This window comes from Lagenorhynchus albirostris, chromosome 4 (assembly GCF_949774975.1).
Source record: "Lagenorhynchus albirostris chromosome 4, mLagAlb1.1, whole genome shotgun sequence".
Taxonomy (NCBI): Eukaryota; Metazoa; Chordata; class Mammalia; order Artiodactyla; family Delphinidae; genus Lagenorhynchus; species Lagenorhynchus albirostris.
The window spans coordinates 44,852,159-44,873,945 of NC_083098.1; the positions used below are offsets into that span (position 1 = coordinate 44,852,159).

At 44.0% G+C, this 21,787-nt stretch overlaps 2 protein-coding genes across 2 annotated transcripts in view; both read right to left on the minus strand.

Moving 5' to 3' along the window:
* ANXA3 (annexin A3) overlaps positions 1-3,044 on the minus strand; it is a 53,316-nt gene extending 50,272 nt beyond the window's left edge. Inside the window, exon 1 of the mRNA XM_060147969.1 lies at positions 2,929-3,044. The gene's annotated coding sequence lies outside the window, so the exon portion shown is untranslated. The remainder of the gene's footprint in view (positions 1-2,928) is intronic.
* A 7,271-nt stretch (positions 3,045-10,315) lies between these two features.
* FRAS1 (Fraser extracellular matrix complex subunit 1) overlaps positions 10,316-21,787 on the minus strand; it is a 467,475-nt gene continuing 456,003 nt past the window's right edge. Inside the window, exons 71-74 of the mRNA XM_060147971.1 lie at positions 20,690-20,856; positions 17,614-17,819; positions 16,258-16,404; positions 10,316-14,178 (exon numbers count right to left, since the gene is read on the minus strand). Coding sequence (XP_060003954.1) covers positions 13,585-14,178; positions 16,258-16,404; positions 17,614-17,819; positions 20,690-20,856 — 1,114 coding nt within the window. The 3' untranslated portion in view covers positions 10,316-13,584. The remainder of the gene's footprint in view (positions 14,179-16,257; positions 16,405-17,613; positions 17,820-20,689; positions 20,857-21,787) is intronic.

The window sequence follows — 21,787 nt, forward strand, 5'->3', positions numbered from 1 at the left end:
CGAACAGTATAAATCTGGGATTCAGAACACAATAATCTCAGCCTAACCCTTAATCTCTAATCCAGAAAACAGAAGTCAACATTCAAAGAGAAACCACCTCTGGAAGAGGATGTTTCTCTAACATCAGGTACTGCATTTGCTAAATAAACATCACAGAACACCAACTATCTATCTACAAGAGACTGTGCTAGACCTGGGAAGGGCTCAAAACAAGAGAGAAGAAAAATCTCTGCACCTAAGAGGTTTGCAAATATGTTTCCTGGGAGCCAATTTTTGACTCATTTAACATCCAGGAGAACTACAATGATTGTTGACTTCTTTTAACTACCATCATAGGGAACAACATAAACTTGTCCCCCTCCCCCAGTTTTCAGCTGGCTTGTTTGATCCCTTGTGTTTGTGAATCTTCTTTTACATTTTACAAGGCTTCAAATCTACAGCCTGTTATAAACAGACATGCCTGCTCTTTGAGGAAGGTCCAGGCCTTGGTAGGGCCCATAGGTGAAAAAGGGCAATTCTTTGATGGATGCCTGGTTGGGAACCCAGACACACTTTCATATGTAGACATTATTCAAACACGCTGGCAAATCTCCAGGACTGGCTTAGAAATAAAGTTGCTCCTACCCTTACCGGGAACAAAATATTCTAAAAATTCAGTGATAGCCCCAGAGCAATGCACAATAGGAAATGACACTATTAGTCTCTGGAATTTAAATATTTCTAGGGACTTGATTTTCTCAGGCTTTCTGTAGGGGAGGACAGTCAGCTTTCCAGTTACAAGGGCTAAGGGCTACATCCCTCTAAATATACAGCAGATACAAAATATCATTAGTTCTGGTTTTGCCTCTTAAAGCTAGACACAATTTCTTTGAGCCTCAGTTTCCTCATCTGTAAAAAGGGGAGAGGATGGCTGTTGCTGGCACTAAATGAAATAATATGTGTAATCACATCAGCTAATGTTTTGAGTTCTTACTATGTTGCAGGTAATATAAAAAAACACAACAGGAAATTCCCTGTCGGTCCAGTGGCTAGCACTCCGCACTTTCACTGCCCGGCAGGTTCAATCCCTGGCTGGGGAACTAAGATCCCACAAGCTGCGCGGCTTGGCCAATAAATAAATTAAAATTTAAAAAAATTAAGAAACATTGTAAGGTCAATTCCAAAAGGCTGGAGATTTTTGTCAAGTTTTTTCACTGAGGCACAAAAGTACTAAATAAAAATGCTTATTGAATGAATGAATGAATGATATCAGCCTCACAATAATCCAGGGGAGCTGGGTATCATTAAGAACATCTCCACTTTGCAAATGAAGAAGTTGGGGCGCAGAGAGGTACAGTCGATCTCTCAGCATCCACGGTTCCAGGCCCCCTCCCCCACCTTGCCCTGCGTTTACCCAGATCCTCAGATGCTCAAGGGCCCTATATTCAAAGGCACAGTACAGTCCCCTTACCCGCGGGTTCTGCATCCGCTGATTCCACCAACTGCGGTTCGACTTTGAAACCCGCGGCTACGGAGGGCCGACTGTACTATAACGTTCCAGTCTCACAGCGAGTAAGTGTCCCTCTACGGAACCTAGGCAGTCACAGTCCAAGGGTATACATTTAACCCCCAAGCTTCTGCCTTACCCAAGTGCCCCGCCCATACACTGTCAAAGCTAATGCTCAATATGTGTTGATTCAGTATAATCTGTAAATTACAAACATTTACTACGGATTTCAGTTTTAAGAAGTGAAAAATTACTCCACAGTGGAGGCTAAATGACCTAACAATAGAACCTTAAACATCCTTTCCTGAAAGAGATTAGAGCGTTTACATCATTTCCTTTACTTCCTCCTCGGTCCCTATATTTACGCCGATGTCTCTACAGAACCACGCGGCTCTGGGAACAAGCTTCTGGTTTTCTTTACATCTTTGAATTTCCTTTCTCGTCAGTTTGAAGTTTTCTGCCTTCATGAAAGCCAATGGCGATATCTTTGCAGAATAATGTTTTTATGAGTTACAATTTTCATGAAGTTGATTTTTAGAAAGTTGTAAATGTAGCTCTGGCAGAGGACAGAGTCTGACTGTGTAGAACACAAATCCTTGGAAATAATTTAGCCGGGCAGTGTTACAACCTTCTTATTAGCAGCCCGAGGGGCCTCCAGAGACCCAGAAGCTCCTTGACCCGGCAGAAACCACAATTTCCTATATATGGTTACTTGCAAACAAGCACTCAGATGCTCTACCTGCTGACTCAAATGCCAGGGGAATGATTCAGGTGCAGTGAATCAGACTCTTGGAATCAAAGAAAAAGGTGAGTCTTTTCATGGAAAAGCAAACTTCTCGGACTCCCAAAGCCCAATATGTAAATACACTTTTATCCTACCTCCTAAAAAAATTAAGTGAAATAAAGTAAATTGCCTAAGTGAAGAGGAGGGACGTGCTCACAAGGATGGGTGGGGTTCAAGTCCTCAGAACAGAGCTTGGAGCCAGCCCCTCTTACGACGCCAGGGACCGGGAGAACCATTCCGACTCTCCTCTCTTTTTCTGTTCCCAAGACCTGAGGGTGGGGGGAGCCAAGATGGCCAACTGTATCCCTGCGCGGCTATCTGTGACGAAAAGCCAAGGGTCGAGGGCGCCAGGACAGCTGGTCAGCTTGCGCCCCGCCCCAAGCAGAACTGGGTGACCCTCCCAGGACAGGCAGTTCTGCTGCTCGGGGCCTCAGCTTCCTCGATTCTGAAACGGGGGCGGTGGCCTCCACGCCCGCCGGGGCCCCTGGGCCCTGCACTCCGCGGCCGGGTCGGTACGTGGCGTGGGTGCCAGCCCAGCGCTGACCCGTGGCCGCGTTGCGCTCGCGGGGGAAGCGGCCGAGGCGCGACCCTGCTCCAAGCTGCGGGGCAGCCGGGGTGGCTGGTGAGGCTCGGGCGACGCGGGGGAGGTTGAACTTACCTGGAGCGCGGCCCCAGGAACGGGCGTGCGGAAGAGCGGCCAGCGAGGGAGTGCGCCCCGGACCACGCTGCTCCGCGCTCGCTCCCGCCCGTGGCCGGACCGCGCCCCTTCCTCCCGCCCCTCCACCGCCTCCCGAGTCCACCTGATCGCCACCGGAGGCTGGGAAAGGGAAGCCGCGCCCCGCGGCCGTCCGGGCGCCAGTTCCGCGCAGGCGCGCCTTCGGCCCTTCGCCCTCGGCGACTTTAAAACTCTACCGCCCTAGTCTCGCATCATCCTCAAAGTGAAACCCATGTCCTCGATTTTCACTTCTCCTTAACTTACATTAAGCTTTTCTTCAGATTTTGTGCAAGCTTGTTTTGTTCTAGGCGTTGTGGATTCAGAGATCAGACAGTCCCCACTCCCAAGAAGCTCAGGGCCTGGTACGGGATGACGAACAGCTAAACACTAATAACAGTCCGTAACACTTATCTAGCATTTCCTTTGTGCCGGGCACTGTTCTGAATTCTTCACAGATATGCACTAATTTAAATCTTACCATAAACCTATAAGGTAGATACTATTTGCCCCATTTTATAAATGAGAAAACTGAGACAGAGAGATTAGGTAAAGTGAGCAAAGTCACAGAGGGAGTAAATGGCAGGTTTTTTATCCTGCCAGGCAGGGAGAAATTTTCTTCTACCCTTCTAGGTTCTCCTGGCTGCTCTAAGAATTAAAATGACATAAGACACATTAACGGAGAAAAATACACAAAAGTATATCACTGTATCCTCACACCGTGGAAGGGACAAGAGAGCTCTCTGGAGACCCTTTTGCAAGGGCACTAATCCCATTCAGGAAGGCTCCACACTCAGGGCCTAACAACCTCCCAAAGACCCCACCTCCAAGGACCATTGCTCTGGGGATTAGGATATCAACATATTAATTTTGGGGGGACACAAACATTCAGATCATAGCAAGCAGTTTATAATAACTCCCACAGCCTCTCCTTAAAAACACTGCTATTAAAAATGTTAATTGTAAATCTTTGAAAGATACCAAGAATAAATGATAATATTATAATAATATTGATACCTGTGTACTCACCACCCAGTTTTATCAAATCTTAAACATTATGCTGTATTTTTTTAGAATGTTTTCAAGACAGTTTAAAAGGTATGTTGGTACAATTGATGTTCCTTTTGTGCTTTTCCTGACCCATTTCCCTCACTCTTTCTCCAAAGATAACCCAGTAGTAATCACAGTGTTATTATTCTCATGCATGTTGTTATACTTGTTTCAAAATATTGATATAGCCATAAACATATGATACTCTTTAGCAGATTTTTAAACTTTAAATATATGGTATCATGATGTATATTCTGCCACTGGCTCTTTCTGTTCAATGCTAGCTATTCTAGTAGCAATTGTTCATCATTTATTTTAAGTGCTGTATAGTATTCCATTTTATGGCTATATCATGGTTTGTTCCTCATTCTCCTGATCATGGGTATTACGTTTCAATATTTTGCTACTTTGAATAATGCTGCAATGAACATTATTTTATACAGCTTCTTGTTCACAGGTGTGTGAATTGATGACATTACCATTTGAAAATAAAATAAGGATAGAAAGGGAGAAATTTTTGACTGTATGGCATAGGGAGTGATTGGTTACTAGGAGAAGATGTGAACAGGCATACAAATTAGTTTAGTTCAATGATTAGTATTTTGTTTTTTAATTAATTTATTTATTTTTGGATCTGTTGGGTCTTCGTTGCTGCACGGGCTTTCTCTAGTTGAGGCAAGTGGGAGCTACTCTTCCTTGCGGTGCGCGGGCTTCTCATAGGGGTGGCTTCTCTTTTGCCGAGCACGGGCTCTAGGCGCGTGGACTACAGTAGTTGCAGCATGCAGGCTCAGTAGTTGTGGCTCGTGGGCTCTAGAGCGCAGGCTCAGTAGTGTGGCGCACGGGCTTAGTTGCTCCGTGGCATGTGGGATCTTCCTGGACCAGGGCTCGAACCCGTGTCTCCTGCACTGTCAGGCAGATTCTTAACCACTGCACCACCAGGGAAGCCCCAATGATTACTTTTTAATCAGGGCTGTATTGTGAAAACTCTTAAGAGGATGAACAAATGTATCAGTTAGCTGCCACCACCATAATGCTATATAACAAACTACCCTCAAACACAGGGGCTTAAAACAAATCATTTATGTATTCTCTCAGCTCTGCAGGATGGCTGAGGTGTCTCTGCTTCACAGGTCCATTCTGGGTCCATTCTGGCTGAAGGGGCAACAGCTACTTGGAGGAAGTTCTTCTCCTGGTGACGTCAGAGTACAAGAGGGCGCACCCAACTATGTACGCATGTCTCAAGCCCTTGCTTGCGTCACTGCTGCTAACATCCTATTGGTCAAAGCAAGTAACAGGACTGAGCCCAATGGCGAAGGAGGGGGAAGTATACTTTTCCCATTGGGGGTAGGGCAGTGAGGGGATAGTTCTGAACAGTAAGCTAACCCATCTTAGCAGCATACAGAGAGGCACTGGGGGGGAGTTGGGAGCTAGCGACATGGCCACGCTTTGTCAAATGGAGGAACAAGGACGACTACATCCAATATTCAGGTCTGGGGACAGGTAGAAATATTGAGAGTCTCTAGACCCCAGGAGAGTGTTAGGCATGGAAATCAGAGTTTCCTTGGGGAAAAAACTCAACCACTAAGCCAAATATTATTTTGGTGTTTGGGACTACAAAATAATCAACAATTTAGCTAACATTTTTTTTCAGTACCCATTACACTGTTCTAAATACTTTGCACACATCATCTTATTTAGTTTTCACCCCAACCAGATGCGGTAGGTCCTATTCTGTATCATTTTTAAGAGCTGCGTAAACTGTACAGCCTGAATAAGACCTTGGCCCAAGGTTACATAGGCAGCAAATCATGTAGCTGAGATTCAAACCCAAGCACCTTGGCTCCAAAGCCAAGTACACATTCTCTGCCAACTGAAACTGGCATTACTCATGACCCCTGTCAGCTCAGCAGACAGGGAAGACATACAGACTAAATGGGTGCATGCGCTGAGTGGGTCCCTTCCATTTCTGAAAGTAAATTTTTGAGCAAAAGAGACAATCTGCTGGTTTACAGCAGCAGCAGGAGGGGGCTAGTGGTTTGGGGGTTCTGGCTTCTGTGGTTCAAAACTCTGCCCCATATTATGATAGGCATACATTGTAGGCAGAGTAATGGTCCCCAAAGATGTCCAACAACCCCTGGAATCTGTGAATATGTTACATTACACGGCAAGGGGGAATTGTGGTTGCAGATGGAATTAAGTTTGCTAATCAGCTGAACTTATTTGTTTCATATTCTTTTCCATATGGTTTATTAAAGGATATTGAATATAGTTCCCTGTGCTGTACAATAGGACCTTGTTGTTTATCCATTCTATATATAATAATTTGCATCTGCTAACCCCAAACTCCCAATCCATCCCTTCCCCAGTCCCCCTCCCCCTTGGCAACCACAAGTCTATTCTCTGTGTCTGTGAATCTGTTTCTGTTTCATAGATAAGTTCATTTGTGTCATAGTTTAGATTCCACATGTAAGTCTAATCTGTTGACCTTAACATAAAGAAATTATCCTGGATGATGTGGACCAAATGTAATCACAAGGGTCTTTGAGTGGGGAAGAGGCAAGCAGAATCTGAACTAGAGAGACGATACAATGAGAAAGCTCAACTGGTCATTGCTGGCTTTGAAGATGGGAGCGGGTAATGATCTAAGGAACATAGGTGGTCTCTAGAAACTGGAAAAGGGAAGGAAATGGTTTCTCCCCGGGAGCCTTGAGATGGAATGCAGCCTGTCAACACCTTGAATTTAGCCTAGTAAGACCCATTTTGAACTTCTGACCTGTAGAACTGTAAGCTAACATGTTCGTGTTGTTTTAAGCCACTGAATTTGTGGTAATCTGTTGCAGCAGCAAGAGGAAATGAATAGGAACATCTCTGGGCACGACCTACACTGGGTGTTGTTTACTGCTGCCTTCCAAGCAGTGCAGTTAGATCATCCTATCAGAGCCAAATTTTAATTGAATAATTGAATGGTCTTATTTCAAGTCTACAGACCAGCTTAAATTAGGTGTGATTACTCTATTTTGAAAATACAGAGGGAGGCTTAGAGGGATTCAGTAACTTCTACAAGTTCTGTCCCACACAACCAGGAAGTAATAAAGCTGGATTTATAGCCAGAAGGAAATGAGTAACAGGTGGTGTTTACGTGTAGGATTTATTTTAATTATTCCAGGTTCAGCGTTGAACACTTTGGTTTCAGGATGGCAACTTTAAAATAAAAGGCACTGTTTTTTTTTGAGGTTTTCTAGTTGTAACAACTGCCCAGTTACCACCATTTAGACTAGAATCATGCTATAGTGTATTTATAAAATTAATACTTTTCCCTCAACAGATGAATTTTCTCAGAAGTAAATGTTAGGTGATAAAATGATAATAATGATAAATGCTAGGATCCCAGAAACCAGGTTTATAGTCATCCAGAAAAAAAAAAAAAAACAGAAAAAATTGTTTGATGAAACTTTCACCACTCTGAATACATTGAACCACTTGGTAGTTTTACAAGAAGCTAATTTTCCTATATTACCTTTTCTTTCTGCTAAAAAGAACAATTTGAGAGTCAAATGTAGCAAAGTTATTGAGGTATATTTTAAATGTATAGTAAAATGTGAGGGAAAAACTAACAAAAGCAGGTTAAATTGACCAAGCGGTTGTGGATATTATGTTTTCTCTCACAGTTGTGAGCTGAGCCGGCCCAGCATGAGAGAGCCGATTGCTAAACTTTCAGGAGTTTTGCAAGTAAACAGAGCCATTATTAAAATTTATATCAAATAAACACAATTGAATACATTATGTTAAAAGCAAAGGTACTCAAACTTTCTAATTCCTTGACATTTTACTGTTATTGATGATCTCGAGGTTATTTATGTTTACTTTATCTGTGTGGTAGAAATGTTATATCAACTTGTGTTCTTGTGTATCTCTTCCCATCTCCATGTTCAGTGAAATTAGGTTAAATTCTGCCATGGTGAGGGCATATACAACACAAAAGCCAGCAAATGCTTCCAATCAGGCCTTCCCAGACACCAAAAGCTGGATGTGAAATATTTATCAGCGTGCCACTGATTATAATAATGGGCAAATTTAAAATTAAGACAGGATTTGAGTTCAAGTGATTAATTATTTCTGATTTATATTAGAAAATTATAATCAAATGACACTGAATATAAGGACTCTATTATAGTTCTGGCAGAAGAGAAATAGCAAACTAAAAGGGTTTGAATAAATAGTTTAAAAAAGGGACTCTGTGGAAGCATGGGCTGGGTTAAGTTAAAGGAATCCACAGGGGTGATGAAGCCAGAGGACTAGAGACAGGATGAAAGCATGGCTACCTCTAGGTCTGCATGGGCAAGTGAGGGACGGTGTTGTCAGAGCCTCAAGGACAGGGATAGTGGGAGGGGGCTGCCCAACAGGACCTGTGGCCCAGGAGGGATGCAGGCACTGCCAGAACCACAGCAAGGCAGTGGGGAGGGATAGACACCTTAACTTCTTTCCCATCAATGTCTCCATTTGGCCAATCTCAACCAAAAGCCAAGGGTGCAAGAAAGTCTCAGAGAAGCAATTTCGGGAAGTCTGTTTCCTGGAGCATAAACAGGGCAGAGAATTGGTGTGAAGGCAAACAGAATAAGCAGCGCAGGGACTTTTGTGTGTTACTAGTATAGGCGATTGGTTCATTTTGGAAACATTCCTTTAGTGAGAATGTTTAAGGGAGGCATCTTGAAACCTTTTTGTTTTAAACAATTTACAGAAACTCTCCCAGTCTGGGATTCTAATAAACTTTTATAATTTGCTGGTCTTGGAGCTTGGTAGCCTGAAACCAAAATGAGCATGGGGATAACCTTCTGCTAGTTTTTTTAGAGAGAGTTGCACCATGGGTCTATTTTGTTGTATCAATCAAGTGACTGAATTTTCGGGACGAGCATTAAATTAGAGTTATAGGAGCTTTGGACCATTTTCAAGCAACATCAGTTTGTGCAAAGACTTGAAATTCTGGGATTCATATGGAACTTTCAAAGAAAATTATCCAGGACAGTGACCTACAACTATTTCACCAGGACTGAATGAGGTAGAGAAGGTGAAGAAGTCATTGCTCTTGATTGGCAGATGTGCCCGAAACGTTATTGATATTGTTTCTAGGACTTTACCTGGGCCACTAGCTACTCAGTAAGCCATTGAAAGGGCTCCTGCTTAGAGCTATCTCAGGCTCATTTGGGGATAGAATCTTTATTACTCACTGTGGCATCTTAATATTAAGTTGAGCAGTGTAAACTACTGATACTGGACTATTTTTAACTTATAAAATTAGGAATTTCATGGGGTTGAATCTAGTAGGATATTCTCAATAGTCTCCCTCTCCTGTTCTCGTTATGTTTCTTCAAAACCCTAGTCTGTGAGATATTGCAAAATCTAAATGAGAACTCATTTTCTGCCACTTACCCCCAAGTTTCCTACATTGTATGGCCATGAAATTTCAGGTCTCAGGAAGCATTTTCATAGCCAGTCCTAACAATTCATAGATTGGCTCCTGATACAGCTTCTACATGGGAGAAATGCACCCCAGGGCTTAGAGCCTGCTGTTAGGCAAGGGACAATCATAGGAAATCGTGAGGAAGTAAAGTTTACACGAAGCCCACGACAGCATCTAAGGAAATCCCAGGTTTGGTTGTGGCATCCTTTCCCCAGATTTCATGAAAAAATGCTTTTTCAAGTCTTGCTGGGTTTGCAGATGTGCCATCAAAGGATGCCAGCAGAGCCCTGCTGGCCACTGTCACTGGTTTCCCAGAGGGGACAGAGGCACAGGCTTGCAGAATGCCTGGGCTAAGTTTCATTCTGACTCTGCCATTTTTCCCGCACGAGCCAATAAATTCTTATTTGGAGCTTTGGTCATCTCCAGGGTGAGTCACGGACACTTAACAAATCTTTGTGCCTGTACAGAAGGACATAGCCATTTTCACACTATATCAAGTGTCATGAGCAGGTTTGATGATGATAAATATAGCGTAAATAATCATCTTATTGTATTGCACACGGAGATTTTAGTTACTCCTCTTTGTTCTGGGGTTTCAACAGATTGCAAAAGAAGAACTATGATAATATGGGGATAGGTAATTTATTCTTGATCTTAGCACAAGTAGTGAGTGTCTCAGATGCAACCCCTTCAAGGGGATTTTCTCCAAAAACCTTTGTCTCAAATTTTTGAATGATTTTGCCATCTCAATGGCATTGTCTTACATTAATGAGATGAAGAATCTAATGAGATGAACACAGCAAAAAAACCACAACCAGACTGTCGTTTATGAATACAAATTTATATAGTGGCATATGCTATTGGAGAAATCAGAAATTCATAACACACAGATTGGTATTGGAAATACAAAGATCATTTCAGAGTCAAGAAATCAGGTTGACAGCACCACGGATGTTTTACTCAAGTCTGAGCAGGTGTGTCGTATCCAAGAAGAATGAATACCTGTGGGACACCGAGACTGACTATTGTAAAACTGCAAAACACATCCCAACACTTTTTCTGCATCTACCTGTAAGAATCTGTGTGAGTCTGCCAGGAGGCCTGGGGTACAATCTAAGGGCAAAGGTGCAGACTCTTCTATCTTTTAGCCTTCACAGCCAGCATGTGATAGCAAATAGCAACCCCTGAGGGTCTTTTGTTCCTTCTCACCTAAAGACGTGGTATAAAGGGTTAGTAAAACACACACAAGGCCTTAGTGAGCAAGTTAGAAAAACCGAAAGGAGAGCTTTGGCTGAAGTATAACTGCACATCAGTCACCAAGTTCTCTGCTTCCCAGTATGAAGTATAAAACATAAAAGAAATGAAAAATTCTGTATCAAAGAAGTACATCTCAGTTGTACATCTCGGAGCGATTTCTATTTCACAAGTGTGCGTCCACTAGGGAAGGGTCAGCACTCAATAAAGTGTATGTGGTGGGGGATAGAAAGGAAGGGAGGCGGGGATACCCAAGGGCTTTCCTTTCACGCTGATAACTCACTATCTCACAGTCCTCAGCGATGCTGCTCGTGTCATTCGAGAACTGTTCCACGGAGGCTGCTAGGAGCACTCTGAGATCAGTCTCCACTCCTCCCCGCACTGGCTCCGTTCTGCCATCTGTCTACATTCTGCCCACCCACGTGCCCTATTTAGCAGGAAGAGAAGGGCAGTGCAAGAAGACTATTCGAGCAAGTGGAAAGTTGCTGCTTCAACGTGCAAGCATTCAGGGACCGAGGAGCAGTGCTAAACAACAGGCCCAATCGAACGTTGCTCCATGAGCAACTGGCTTCCTGTCCTTGCAGAATTAGCATCAACTTTCTAGGTTGTTCCGGAGAGGATTCCATGCTCAGCTGATGAGCTCTCCAGCCATGAGACACCAGTTTTGGGTGTTCGTGAGTCCAATACAGAAGTTCCAGCCCTAACACCCAAGCTGGCCTCGAGTAGCATCTGAGCAGTCAGGAGTATCAGGTTCTGGGCTCACTCACTCCAACTCATCTTCTCCTGCAAACTTTGTGCTCAGCTCGGAGTTGCTAAGTCAGACTTTCCTCTAAATGTCCTGCTCTGGAGAATGATTCACAGTCTCACCTCCTGCTAATACATTATTACAGCTTTTCTGTTCAGTCCTCCTCAAGCCCACTGCCAGATTCATGCCTATGTCAAGTGGTGCTTCTTTGCTCCAATGAGATTATTTTATAATCCAAGTAGAAGAGATAGTTTTTTTTCCCCCTCTACTTACCCTTGTGATATTGCCACCACAGTCTCTCTCCTCCCCTCCCTAAATCGATTCCTCTATCATTCACCCATGACACCATTCATTTGTTTACTGAATAAATATTCCTGGAGCGCTTGCTGTGCACAAGGCACTGCTGGAGAACCCAAGGCACGGCTCACACCCGCCCTTCTCTCAAGGAGCTTGGATTCTGGCTGAGATGCCTAAAACCTTTCACGGTTCATTCTTTCTAGCTTTTAGGACCAAAGTATTTCCAGTGTGGAATGTTCTCAAAGAGCTAGGGTCATCCTAATACAAATATTACACAATGTGAATGCTCTGTGATCTGCTCAGTGATTACAGCGTGCCATGCATCAGGAAGGGGACGTGTCTCTTACTCCTGAACAATGGAATGGTGCCTGCAGTTCAAAATAACACGACATGCATGCTTATATTTTTGCCAATACGGCAGAAACAAAACTGAAACACAAAAGCAAGCGGTGCGCACACTACGTACATCGTCAAGCTGCTATTTGAACACGAAATCACTTTAAAGCCATGTGTCCATGGCCTTGTCATGTGCTGATATAATAAAATAAGTGCCTGAGCTACCAAAAAAAGAACCCCCGAAAGAGAAATCCCTGAAACACTGTACCAGGAACGGTGCCCTTATCTGCTGTACTAGTACTTTATCTGCCGTACCAGTACTTTATCTGCTGGGAGTACTAGTACTTTTCTACTGTGAGTACGAGTACTTTTCTGCTATGATGACTAGTTGGCATCCATTAACTCTGATTTCGTTCTGGCCTGAGCTTTCTCCCAATTTGCTTTATTCAAATGAATCTCTGACTTTTCTGCAGCCCTAACAAAATAAAAACCCCACAGCTAGCGAAGCACACGGCTTGTCTGTTATTGGACTGGGAAAAGCCTGGGGTAGCAGGAACTGTGGTAGGTGTTTCAAGCATCCACAGCAATGCTGAATAAAAAGGCCACAGTGCGGCAATCTTGCCTGGTGGCATCCTTTGTCAGGGAGGATGTCTGATGTGTCCTGGCTGCAGTGTAAACCAGCCGGGCACAAGGGCATCCCCCTGGGCCTAGGGTGCAGGGCATCACTGATGTTCTCTGAGGCGCCTGCCAGGTCCCTCCTTTCCCCAGGTTTCAGTCCCCCCCTCCATAAGGAGGGTTCCACTGTGCCTGATGCCTGGCAGGCGAGGCTGAGGTTTCTCCCTTGAGTTGTGGAGAAATGCTCTAGTCCAGACCACTTTGAACTCCCAGGTGAAAAGGGCTGGTGATGCAAGGTACGATCAGAAGCCATGGAGGGCAGGTTGTCAAGTGGACACACGAGCAGACACACAGGTGCTGATTAGCAGAATTCTGAGCAGAACCTGGGTGTCAGCAACGTGAACTCTGCTGTGCAGAGGCCAAGGAAAATCTCAAGCAGAAGGGAGCTGGAGTGGGGGGAGGAGACCAAAGGCCCTGCATCCCTGTCTCTCTCCCTCTGAGACCTGCCTGGTACACCCCCAGCCCTCTGAGCTCCACCAGCTGTGGAGCTCACTCCTGTCCTAACACCAGACACTGGCTTTCTAAGATCAGCCTTACAGAAGGAACAATTTGTCACTGCTGACATGGTTAATGGGATCCACGGAAAGAACTACTTCCATCCTCTGGGGTCTCAGTGGTTCTTTGTTTAATGAGGTAGCTCAGCTGTGAGCTGATGCATGTGATGTGTGCCTCCGCCACTCAAAGCTATAGTTTTCCCTTTTCAATCAGCGAGATTATAAAAATACCAGTATTTTCCCCCGTTTTATAAAAATGATTTTAGAAAAAAAATACTCATGGATCTCCTCCATTAAACTTCTGTTCCGTCTTGCAAATTGTTGTGAACTCTGACTTCCAGATTCAATTTTTTTACTTTAGCACCTTTGAACACATAAGCACCCTCGGTTTCACTGAGTACGTTGACGTTCCGCACAGTGCAGTACTGTCTGTCCACGTTCTTCTCCACCCTGTCCAGGCCCCTCTTGGGCACATCCACCTTGGTATTCAGAGGGTATTCCTCCAAAATGTCCCCCGTGGGCGGCTTCTTCCTCTGTTTCTGGCGTTTCCTGGTGATGAAACAAGCCACCAAAAACACCAGAAGTAGGAGCATGATGGCAGCAAGGGCGCTGCTGATAGACGCCCCGGTTTGGGATAGAGAAGCAGCTACAGCTGGCTCTTCCATCTCCAGATTCAGCGACTTCATATTGGTGCCATTCTTGACTTGGTTCCCTTCATTGTCATAGATGAGGGACTCGTCAAGGGTCAGCCAGCCACTGGGGTCCACCAGGTCCCTTCGGTTGCGCCTCAGAGGGGCCGTGAGAGAGCGCTGGACCCTGGGACCTGAGATGGTGTCAGGTCCAATGACGTAGATCACCTGGAGATACCACTGGTGTCCGGCTTCCACCTGCAGAAGGAGGAGATGGCGAGACAAAGCGAACATGTCATTGCTGCCCACAGGCCACCTCTGAGGAAAGGCAATGGAAAGACAGCTGCCCACCACAAGCCCCAATAGATAAACGGTTTCAAGAAAAGCATTAGCCACACCAGTGTTTGAAGCAGCATTACTTACAGTAGCCAAGATATGGAAACAACCTAACTGTCCATCAACAGATGAATGGAAAAAGATGTGGGGGGTGTGTGTGTGTATATAGATATACCATGCAGCCATAAAAAAGAATCTTGCCAGTTGTGACAACACGGATGGACCTAGAAAGCATTACGCTAAGTTAAATAAGTTAGACAGAGAAAGACTAATACCATATGATTTCACTTATGTGTGGAATCTGAAAAACAAAACAAACAAACAAAACAAAATGAAAACAGTCTCATAGATGCAGAGAACAAATGGGTAGTCGCCAGAGGGAGGAGGGTGTGGGGAGCACTGTAATACGTGAAGAGGCTTAAGAGGTACAAACCTCCAGTTATCAAATAAATAAGCCAGGAGATGTAATACACAGCATAAGGAACATGGCCAATGATACTGTAATAGCTTTGTATGGGGACAGATGGTTACTAGACTTATCACATTGATCATTTCATAACGTATGCAAATGTCAAATCACTGCAAGTAATTCTTGCCACTGGAGTCCACCTGAAAAGAACATAATATGGTATATCAAATGTGTTTCAATTAAAACAAAGAAAGGAGGCTTCCCTGGTGGCGCAGTGGTTGAGAGTCCGCCTGCCGATGCAGGGGACACGGGTTTGTGCCCCGGTCCGGGAGGATCCCACATGCCGCGGAGCAGCTGGGCCCGTGAGCCATGGCCGCTGAGCCTGCGCGTCTGGAGCCTGTGCTCCGCAACGGGAGAGGCCACAACAGTGAGAGGCCCGCGTACCGCAAAAAAAAAAAAAAAAACAAAGAAAGGAAACTGATCCACTAAAGAACCTCTTGCTTTTAAAGTCATGGAATAAATCAGACCATAACTGGCACCCTTTAAAAAAAAGGTTGAGATAAGACTATGTATGGCGCATTTAAAGATTAGTAAATATGCCACTGTAACTGTAGCAGAAAGGTTTTGATGAAGTAAAAAAATAAAAAAAGAAAAAGAAAAAAGAAAAAAAAAGAAAAGCATTAGCCATGGTTGGTGTCTGTGAATAGAGAACTGAACCGAATATTTTGGGGTCCTGTTTTATTTCCACATTCAGGTGATCTTGGGTCAGATATTCACATTTTTTTTTCAGTTTCACTATCTGTGCATGAAATAGCCCTAAGAATTTACCTTTCAGGGTTTCTTTAGCTCAGTCATCACTTATGATGTGTTGGCCTTTATTGATAGCAGTGGAGTAATAGTATTAATAATCACATTTATTCCCAGTACCTTTTATTGTTTTCTATGCCAGTTTACTATTTATTGATGAACTTTAGCTAAAATAGTCATTCAACAAATATTCACTAACCACCTACTCTGTGCATAATACACAGATACTTGACAAAAATCTGCTAAATCTTAACACTTCTTGGATCCTCCCCTGAGTTATGTCATCAAGTTTTATTTCCCTCTCATCTGCCCCCATGGAAACCCTCCATGATTTTGAAATAACTTCTGAAGAGTGATAATAGTTCTGAAATCCAAGGTCATGGCTTACTATTGGGAGACAGAGAAGAGTGGAATTTGATCTTGGAAGTTTATTTTTATTACTGGGACTTAGAGTATTTTTGCTTATTGAACACTAGTAATTCTTGCCATTCTAAATTACTGAATTGTATTTATGAGTTTGTTAAATATTTCCACATGCCTGTGAAAATCAGCTGGTGCGGCGAAGAGCCATGATGAGTGAGTATATGCAAATTAAAGAATTTTATTGGTCTATTGGATAGACGGTAAAGTTTTGGCTGAATGATGAGCTTAACAACAATAAAAAAAGACCTGCCAGGAAGAATGCTATAAAAAGAAACTGACATCCAAGAGATGATGTCATCCTCCTTTTTGTAACCTTTAAAGTGACCTTGATCCTGTGCTTCTATTCTTCTCATCACACTCACCTTATAGAGTGCGTCCACCTTCAGAGTAAATCCGTCCACGCCTGGCATGCTACTGACCACGTGGAAATCAGGCAACTCAGAAGCAAAGTGGGCTTCAAAGGGCACGTCGTGGAAGTACTTGTCCGTTACCTCTGGCTGACTGCGGTCCTAGGATTTCAGAAAAAAGAAACGCAAGATTTAGAAAGACGGAACCACTGAGCTGGCAGGTGGCAGTCACTGGGAGGAGAAAGGTACTCTCCACTCCTCCTTTGGGTCGGGTCAGGAGGGCACATGCCGCAGGAGCCCTCTCCTTAAGTTGACCGCTGCCTCTGGGCACCGACTGCCCTCTTCAGGGGAGGACACTTGGTGGCCTCTGTGATCTCAAAACCCAATGGGTGAGAGAGCCTAGACCAACAATTCTCAAGCTATTTGGTCTCAGAACATAAAAATTAAGGACCACCTCCCCCCAAAGTTTCATTTTATGTGACTGATATCTATCAATATTTACTGCATTAAAATTAACACTGTAATTATGTTACAATTAACAATTAAAAAAATGCATTTACTAATTCATTTTAAAATAGAAGTGAGAAACTCACTACATGTTAACATAAGTAACATATTTTTTAGTGAAAATGTCTGTATTCACACCCACCTCCCAAAAAGAGAGCTGGCATTGTTTTACATTTTTGCAAATCTCTGTTAAAGAACCAGATTCTCACAATTGCTTCTGTATTCAATCTGTTGTGACATGTTGTTTTGGCTGAAGTATATGAAGAATCTGGCCTCACATAAGCTATGTAGTTGGAAGACAGAGAAATGTTTGAATAACTTTTTCAGATAATTATGGATATTCTTTTTGGATACTAAATCAAAGCTCAGTAAGTGGTATTTTTTTCTAAAGATTAGTCACAATGTCGAATCTGAATCCCTATCAATGAAACCTTCGTACTCTTGGCACTCATGAGGGACTGAGTATGAAAAAGGCAAGCATCATCATATCATTATGAAAGTAGTTCTGACCTTGTGGACGCCCTGAAAGAATATTGGGGATGTTCAGGGGTTTCTGGGACACACTTCGAGAAACACTGGCTTAGACTTTCCTCTGCCTAGAACATCAGTAACAGCTTGTCTTGTTACCCACCAAACCTTCACAGTTGGTAATATGTATCGAGTTAGCCAAAAGTTCGTTCGGGCTTTTTCATAAGATCGAACGAACTTTTTGGCCAACCCAATACTAACATTAAGCTGATAGAAGTAACAACAACAATATCTGTAGAAAACCATCAAGAGTGGGGTTCTATCTGCTTCAGGCAAAAATCATAGCTGAGGAAAGCTACTCGTGTGTCAGCCCTTTAACCCTAACAGTTAGCATACCAGCAGCAGGAATCTGTGTTTTAGGTGTTTGTTTGGCTGAATGCATCCATACTGTGGCCCTTCATTGTAGATTGTCCCCGTGGGATCAAAGAAAGGCACGTAGCCATCCTTGCCGGTACAAAGATAGACCTTCTCCAGCTGGAGTTTGTAAGCAGAATTAAGGTTTTGTTCTGGATTCCAAAGTACTCGGCCATAAAGGATTTGACCTGAAAAGATTGCAAGGCATTAATTAGGTCAGACTTTAAGATTAAAGAGAAAAATGTGTCAAAGATAGGAAGGATTTAACATGCTCCTATAGAGTCAAAAGTACCTTTCTATGAAGAGCTGTGGGGTCCATGTGCCCCTAAAATACACATTCATTCATGCATAGCTTCTTTTAATCAGTAAATGTTAAGTATTTAGGGTGGGGCAAGCACTCTGTTACGTGCAGGGGATACGAAGGTGAGTGAGACACCGATGAGAGGGCAGAAATAAAAGCAAAGCAATTGCTAATAATAGCTGACATTTATCGAACTCATACCATTTGCTAGGTACTGTACTAACTCCTTCCCATGGAAGAACTCATGTAGTGCTCACGATTTTTTACAGATGAGGAAATTGAGTGGTTAAGTGACTTGTTCAAGGTCACAAAGTTAGTAAGTGGGGAGGGTGAGATTCAAAGTCAAAGTGCTTTGTCTCGAAAAACCCACACTATTAACTTCCATGTGATACTGCTGCGTACAACAGAGGAAGGTACGTAACATCAAGTGAGCATATAGCTGAGCACAAAAATCTGCCTGAGGAAAGGTATGGAAGGATTTAAAGAAGAGATGACATTGGGCAGTATCCTGAACGATGAGTAGGCATTTGTCAGACAGAGCATTTGAGGCGGGTGGGAGAAGCTGGGGAGAGCAATCTAGGCAAAAGCAAGTCCATGTACAAAATACGGAATGCTGGAAAGGTATCAGCCCCGGTGTAGGTACTTTTCCTTAGTTCCTGCTAGGGCATCAAGTTCTTTACCTACAGTATCTTATTTAATCCTCCCAAGGGCCTAAGAGATAGGTTCAATTATTATCCCTATTTTAAATAACCTGTCCAGCGTTTCGGATCTGGGACACGTGGTGGGGAGGATTTGAGCACAAATTCGTCTGACTTCAGATGTTCATCCCGAGCGTCTACTATGGCACTGGGTAGGCCAGTGATTGGGGTGGAGGGCGTCGGGAGGGCTCTGGCAGGAGAGACTCCCGGAAGGTTGATTAATGGTGTGAGGATTCTGGACTTGAGTATAGGAGTAACAGGGAACGCCGGAAGGTTTTAAACGGGGGCTTAATGTCAACGCACCTGGGCTTTAGAAACATGGAGAATGAAGACAAAGAGACCAGAATCACAGGTAGGGACTTATTTTAATGCTCTAGCAAGAAATAGGTATCCAAAATATAGCAGTGAGGCAAGGGGATGCATTCAAGAAATGTCTAGGAGTTGGAACCATTCATCTTATGATAGATGGGATACAGGAGGCAACCAGAAGCAGAGGATAGCCCTGAGGTCTTTGGCTGGGCCACCTGGAGTACGGTGATGCAGTCAGTGGGGCAGTGGATGTGAGAGGAACACGTCTTGGGGGAGGTAAGTCCAGTTCTAGACGTCTCTAGGTGTCTGAACGACACCCGCTTGGAGAGGTTTGGCAGTTTGGGTCCGCATGTGGAAGTGTGGAAATGAAGCTCAGGAGGGACCAGGGACAAGGTCAATTTTTGTGGAATGGCTGTGGGGTAGCAGGAGGTTAGGAAGAGCTCAGGGTAAAGGGATGAGCCAAGCCAGGGGGACGACCGGAGTAGTACTGAAGTGAGAACAGGAGTCAAGCATGGAACATGGACACAGCAACACGGATGGGGCAGAGGACGGAGACCCAAGGCCGGAGAGTGAGAAGTGGCCAGAGAGGTAAGATGGTGTCAGGTGAGGCTGGTGCAAAGGAAACCAAACAGGAAAAAAGTGTCCAAATCCATAGGTTTGGTGTCATGGACGGGAGAGGATTCTGAGCCGTGGTAGGACAAACCCAGCCTGCAGCAGACGGATAGAGGAGTGACTGGGAAGAATGGCCATGAGGACAGCGTGTGCTCACCACTCCCTCAGGAAGCTTCTCAGAGAAAAGCAAAGGAGAACATGGGCTGAAGTTTGAGGGAGAGGTAGGGATGAGAGATTTTCTTTTTCTGTTACAGGATGTGTTTTTAGGATGAGGGAAAAAAACACAGATGTGAGCAGAAGATTAAAAGTAAGAGAAAGACGAAAGAGATAACTGAGAGAAAAGGCAGATGATTGATTCATTTATTATTAATTCATTCAACAATTATTTATTGAGCACCTTGGCACTGGTGGTATGGTGTGCAAATTTGGTATTTGATCACAATCTCTGTTCTAATGGAATTTACAGTCTAGTGGTAGAGATAGGCAATAAATAAGTAAAGGAAAATATATATTATAATGTTAAAAATTGTGGTAAGTGCTATAAAAAATGAACAGCATTCTGTGAACGTGACAAACATGAAGGCTTATATTAGATTGGCTGGTGAAATCAAGGCAAGTGTCTATTGGGAGGTTAACATTTAGAGAGAGACCCGAAGGAGAAGAAAGTCAAGGGAACCCTATTCGGGACAGGGAGGGGACAGAGGAGCCATTTCAAGTAGAGAAGGCCTGCCGGAGAGGACACGTATGTTTGGCATAGCTTTGAGGCTGGCAGGCAGTAGGGTCATATTGCAATCTCTCTGAGGAACTGAGAGGTGAAGCAGTTTACCCAAAGTCAGACAGTGGGTTAGAATCTGGTTGGAAACCCCAGTGTTCTTACTACTCAGACCAGTGCTCTTCCACAGTACCGCACTGTTGATCATTATCGCACCAAGAATGTGATCTTATTTTGAAATAGCTTGAAGGAAGGATATGGGTCTGTTCCTGGACTAAACCTCGGCTGCCCTGGAACCAACGCTGGGGGAATCTTCCCTGGAGAGCTGACTGAAAGCCAATGAGCAGAGATGCTAGTCCAAGGACCTATCCGAAAGCTTCTTAAGTCCAGCGGTGTCTCTGTCTGCGGGTGAAGGGAATGACTTACCTTTGGAGAAGGCCCCTTTGTAATCCATTTCCGCCAGTGACATATCAGATGTGTTGGGGTCCATCAGGAACACCTTCTCATTGTTGCAGAGCTGAAATTCAGTATTGAGCGAGTATACAACAGGGACAGGGCGGTTGGTCTGCTGGAATGCAATGGGTATCAGGAATCTAAATGTGGGAAAAACAAGAGTTTCTTGAGAGCAGGGTCGACTTTGCATTTGCCCTTTGAGCTGCCCTCCCTTTCCCACCCTTCTCAGGACTGTGAACAGTACTTTGTTGTTGGTGCTACATATTTACTGAATAAAGAGATGTCTGCAGGCAAGAGTCTTTATTTAGTTCAGGTCCTTATGAGGTTCATCTGCTCTCTGGAGCAGGAATAATCTAACTGGTCTTTAGACTCCACAATGCTCTTTGCTTTTCCTGGCCCTCTCATTCTGGAAAGCCCTGAGGGCCGATTTGAGATTAGTGGTAATGAATTTAAACTTTCCTGACGTTGGCCTTGCTGAACCTTCTGCTGGAACACTCCTTCTTCCTCTGCCACCGTCCTTTGCCTACTGAACTCTTATTCTTCAGATCTCAACTCAAGCACCAGTTTCTCTAGGAAGCTTACCCTCTTTTTCTTCCCTCCCAGGCTGGGTCAGATCCCTTATCATTTGTTCTCATCACACTGTGCACTTTTCTTTCATAGTACTTACTGTGGTTTGTTATTCTGTTTAAATGTGTGATCAAAGTCTGCTTCACCCACTGTGGCTTCCACAGAGTCATAATCCATGCCTATCTGCTCGCCATTGTACCTGCCATGCTGGCCAAGCTCCTAACACATATGTTTGTTAAAGAATAATGCACAAGTGATCATTTGAATGCTTTACTCTTCCAATCAAGTCCATCTGATCATTCCCTACTTTTAACTGAAGCTGCTCCAGGGGGTGGATTTGAGAGGGCTGAGGTGTAGGAGGAACTTGGGGTGTAGGAGAAACCCACACAAACCAAGGCTGACCATGCTTCAACAGCTTTGATATAACCATTAATTGTACCAAGAGTTCATTTATCTGACTCAGGGAAATAGGTTTTTCTTGTTGATGTTGGTATTTATTACCAG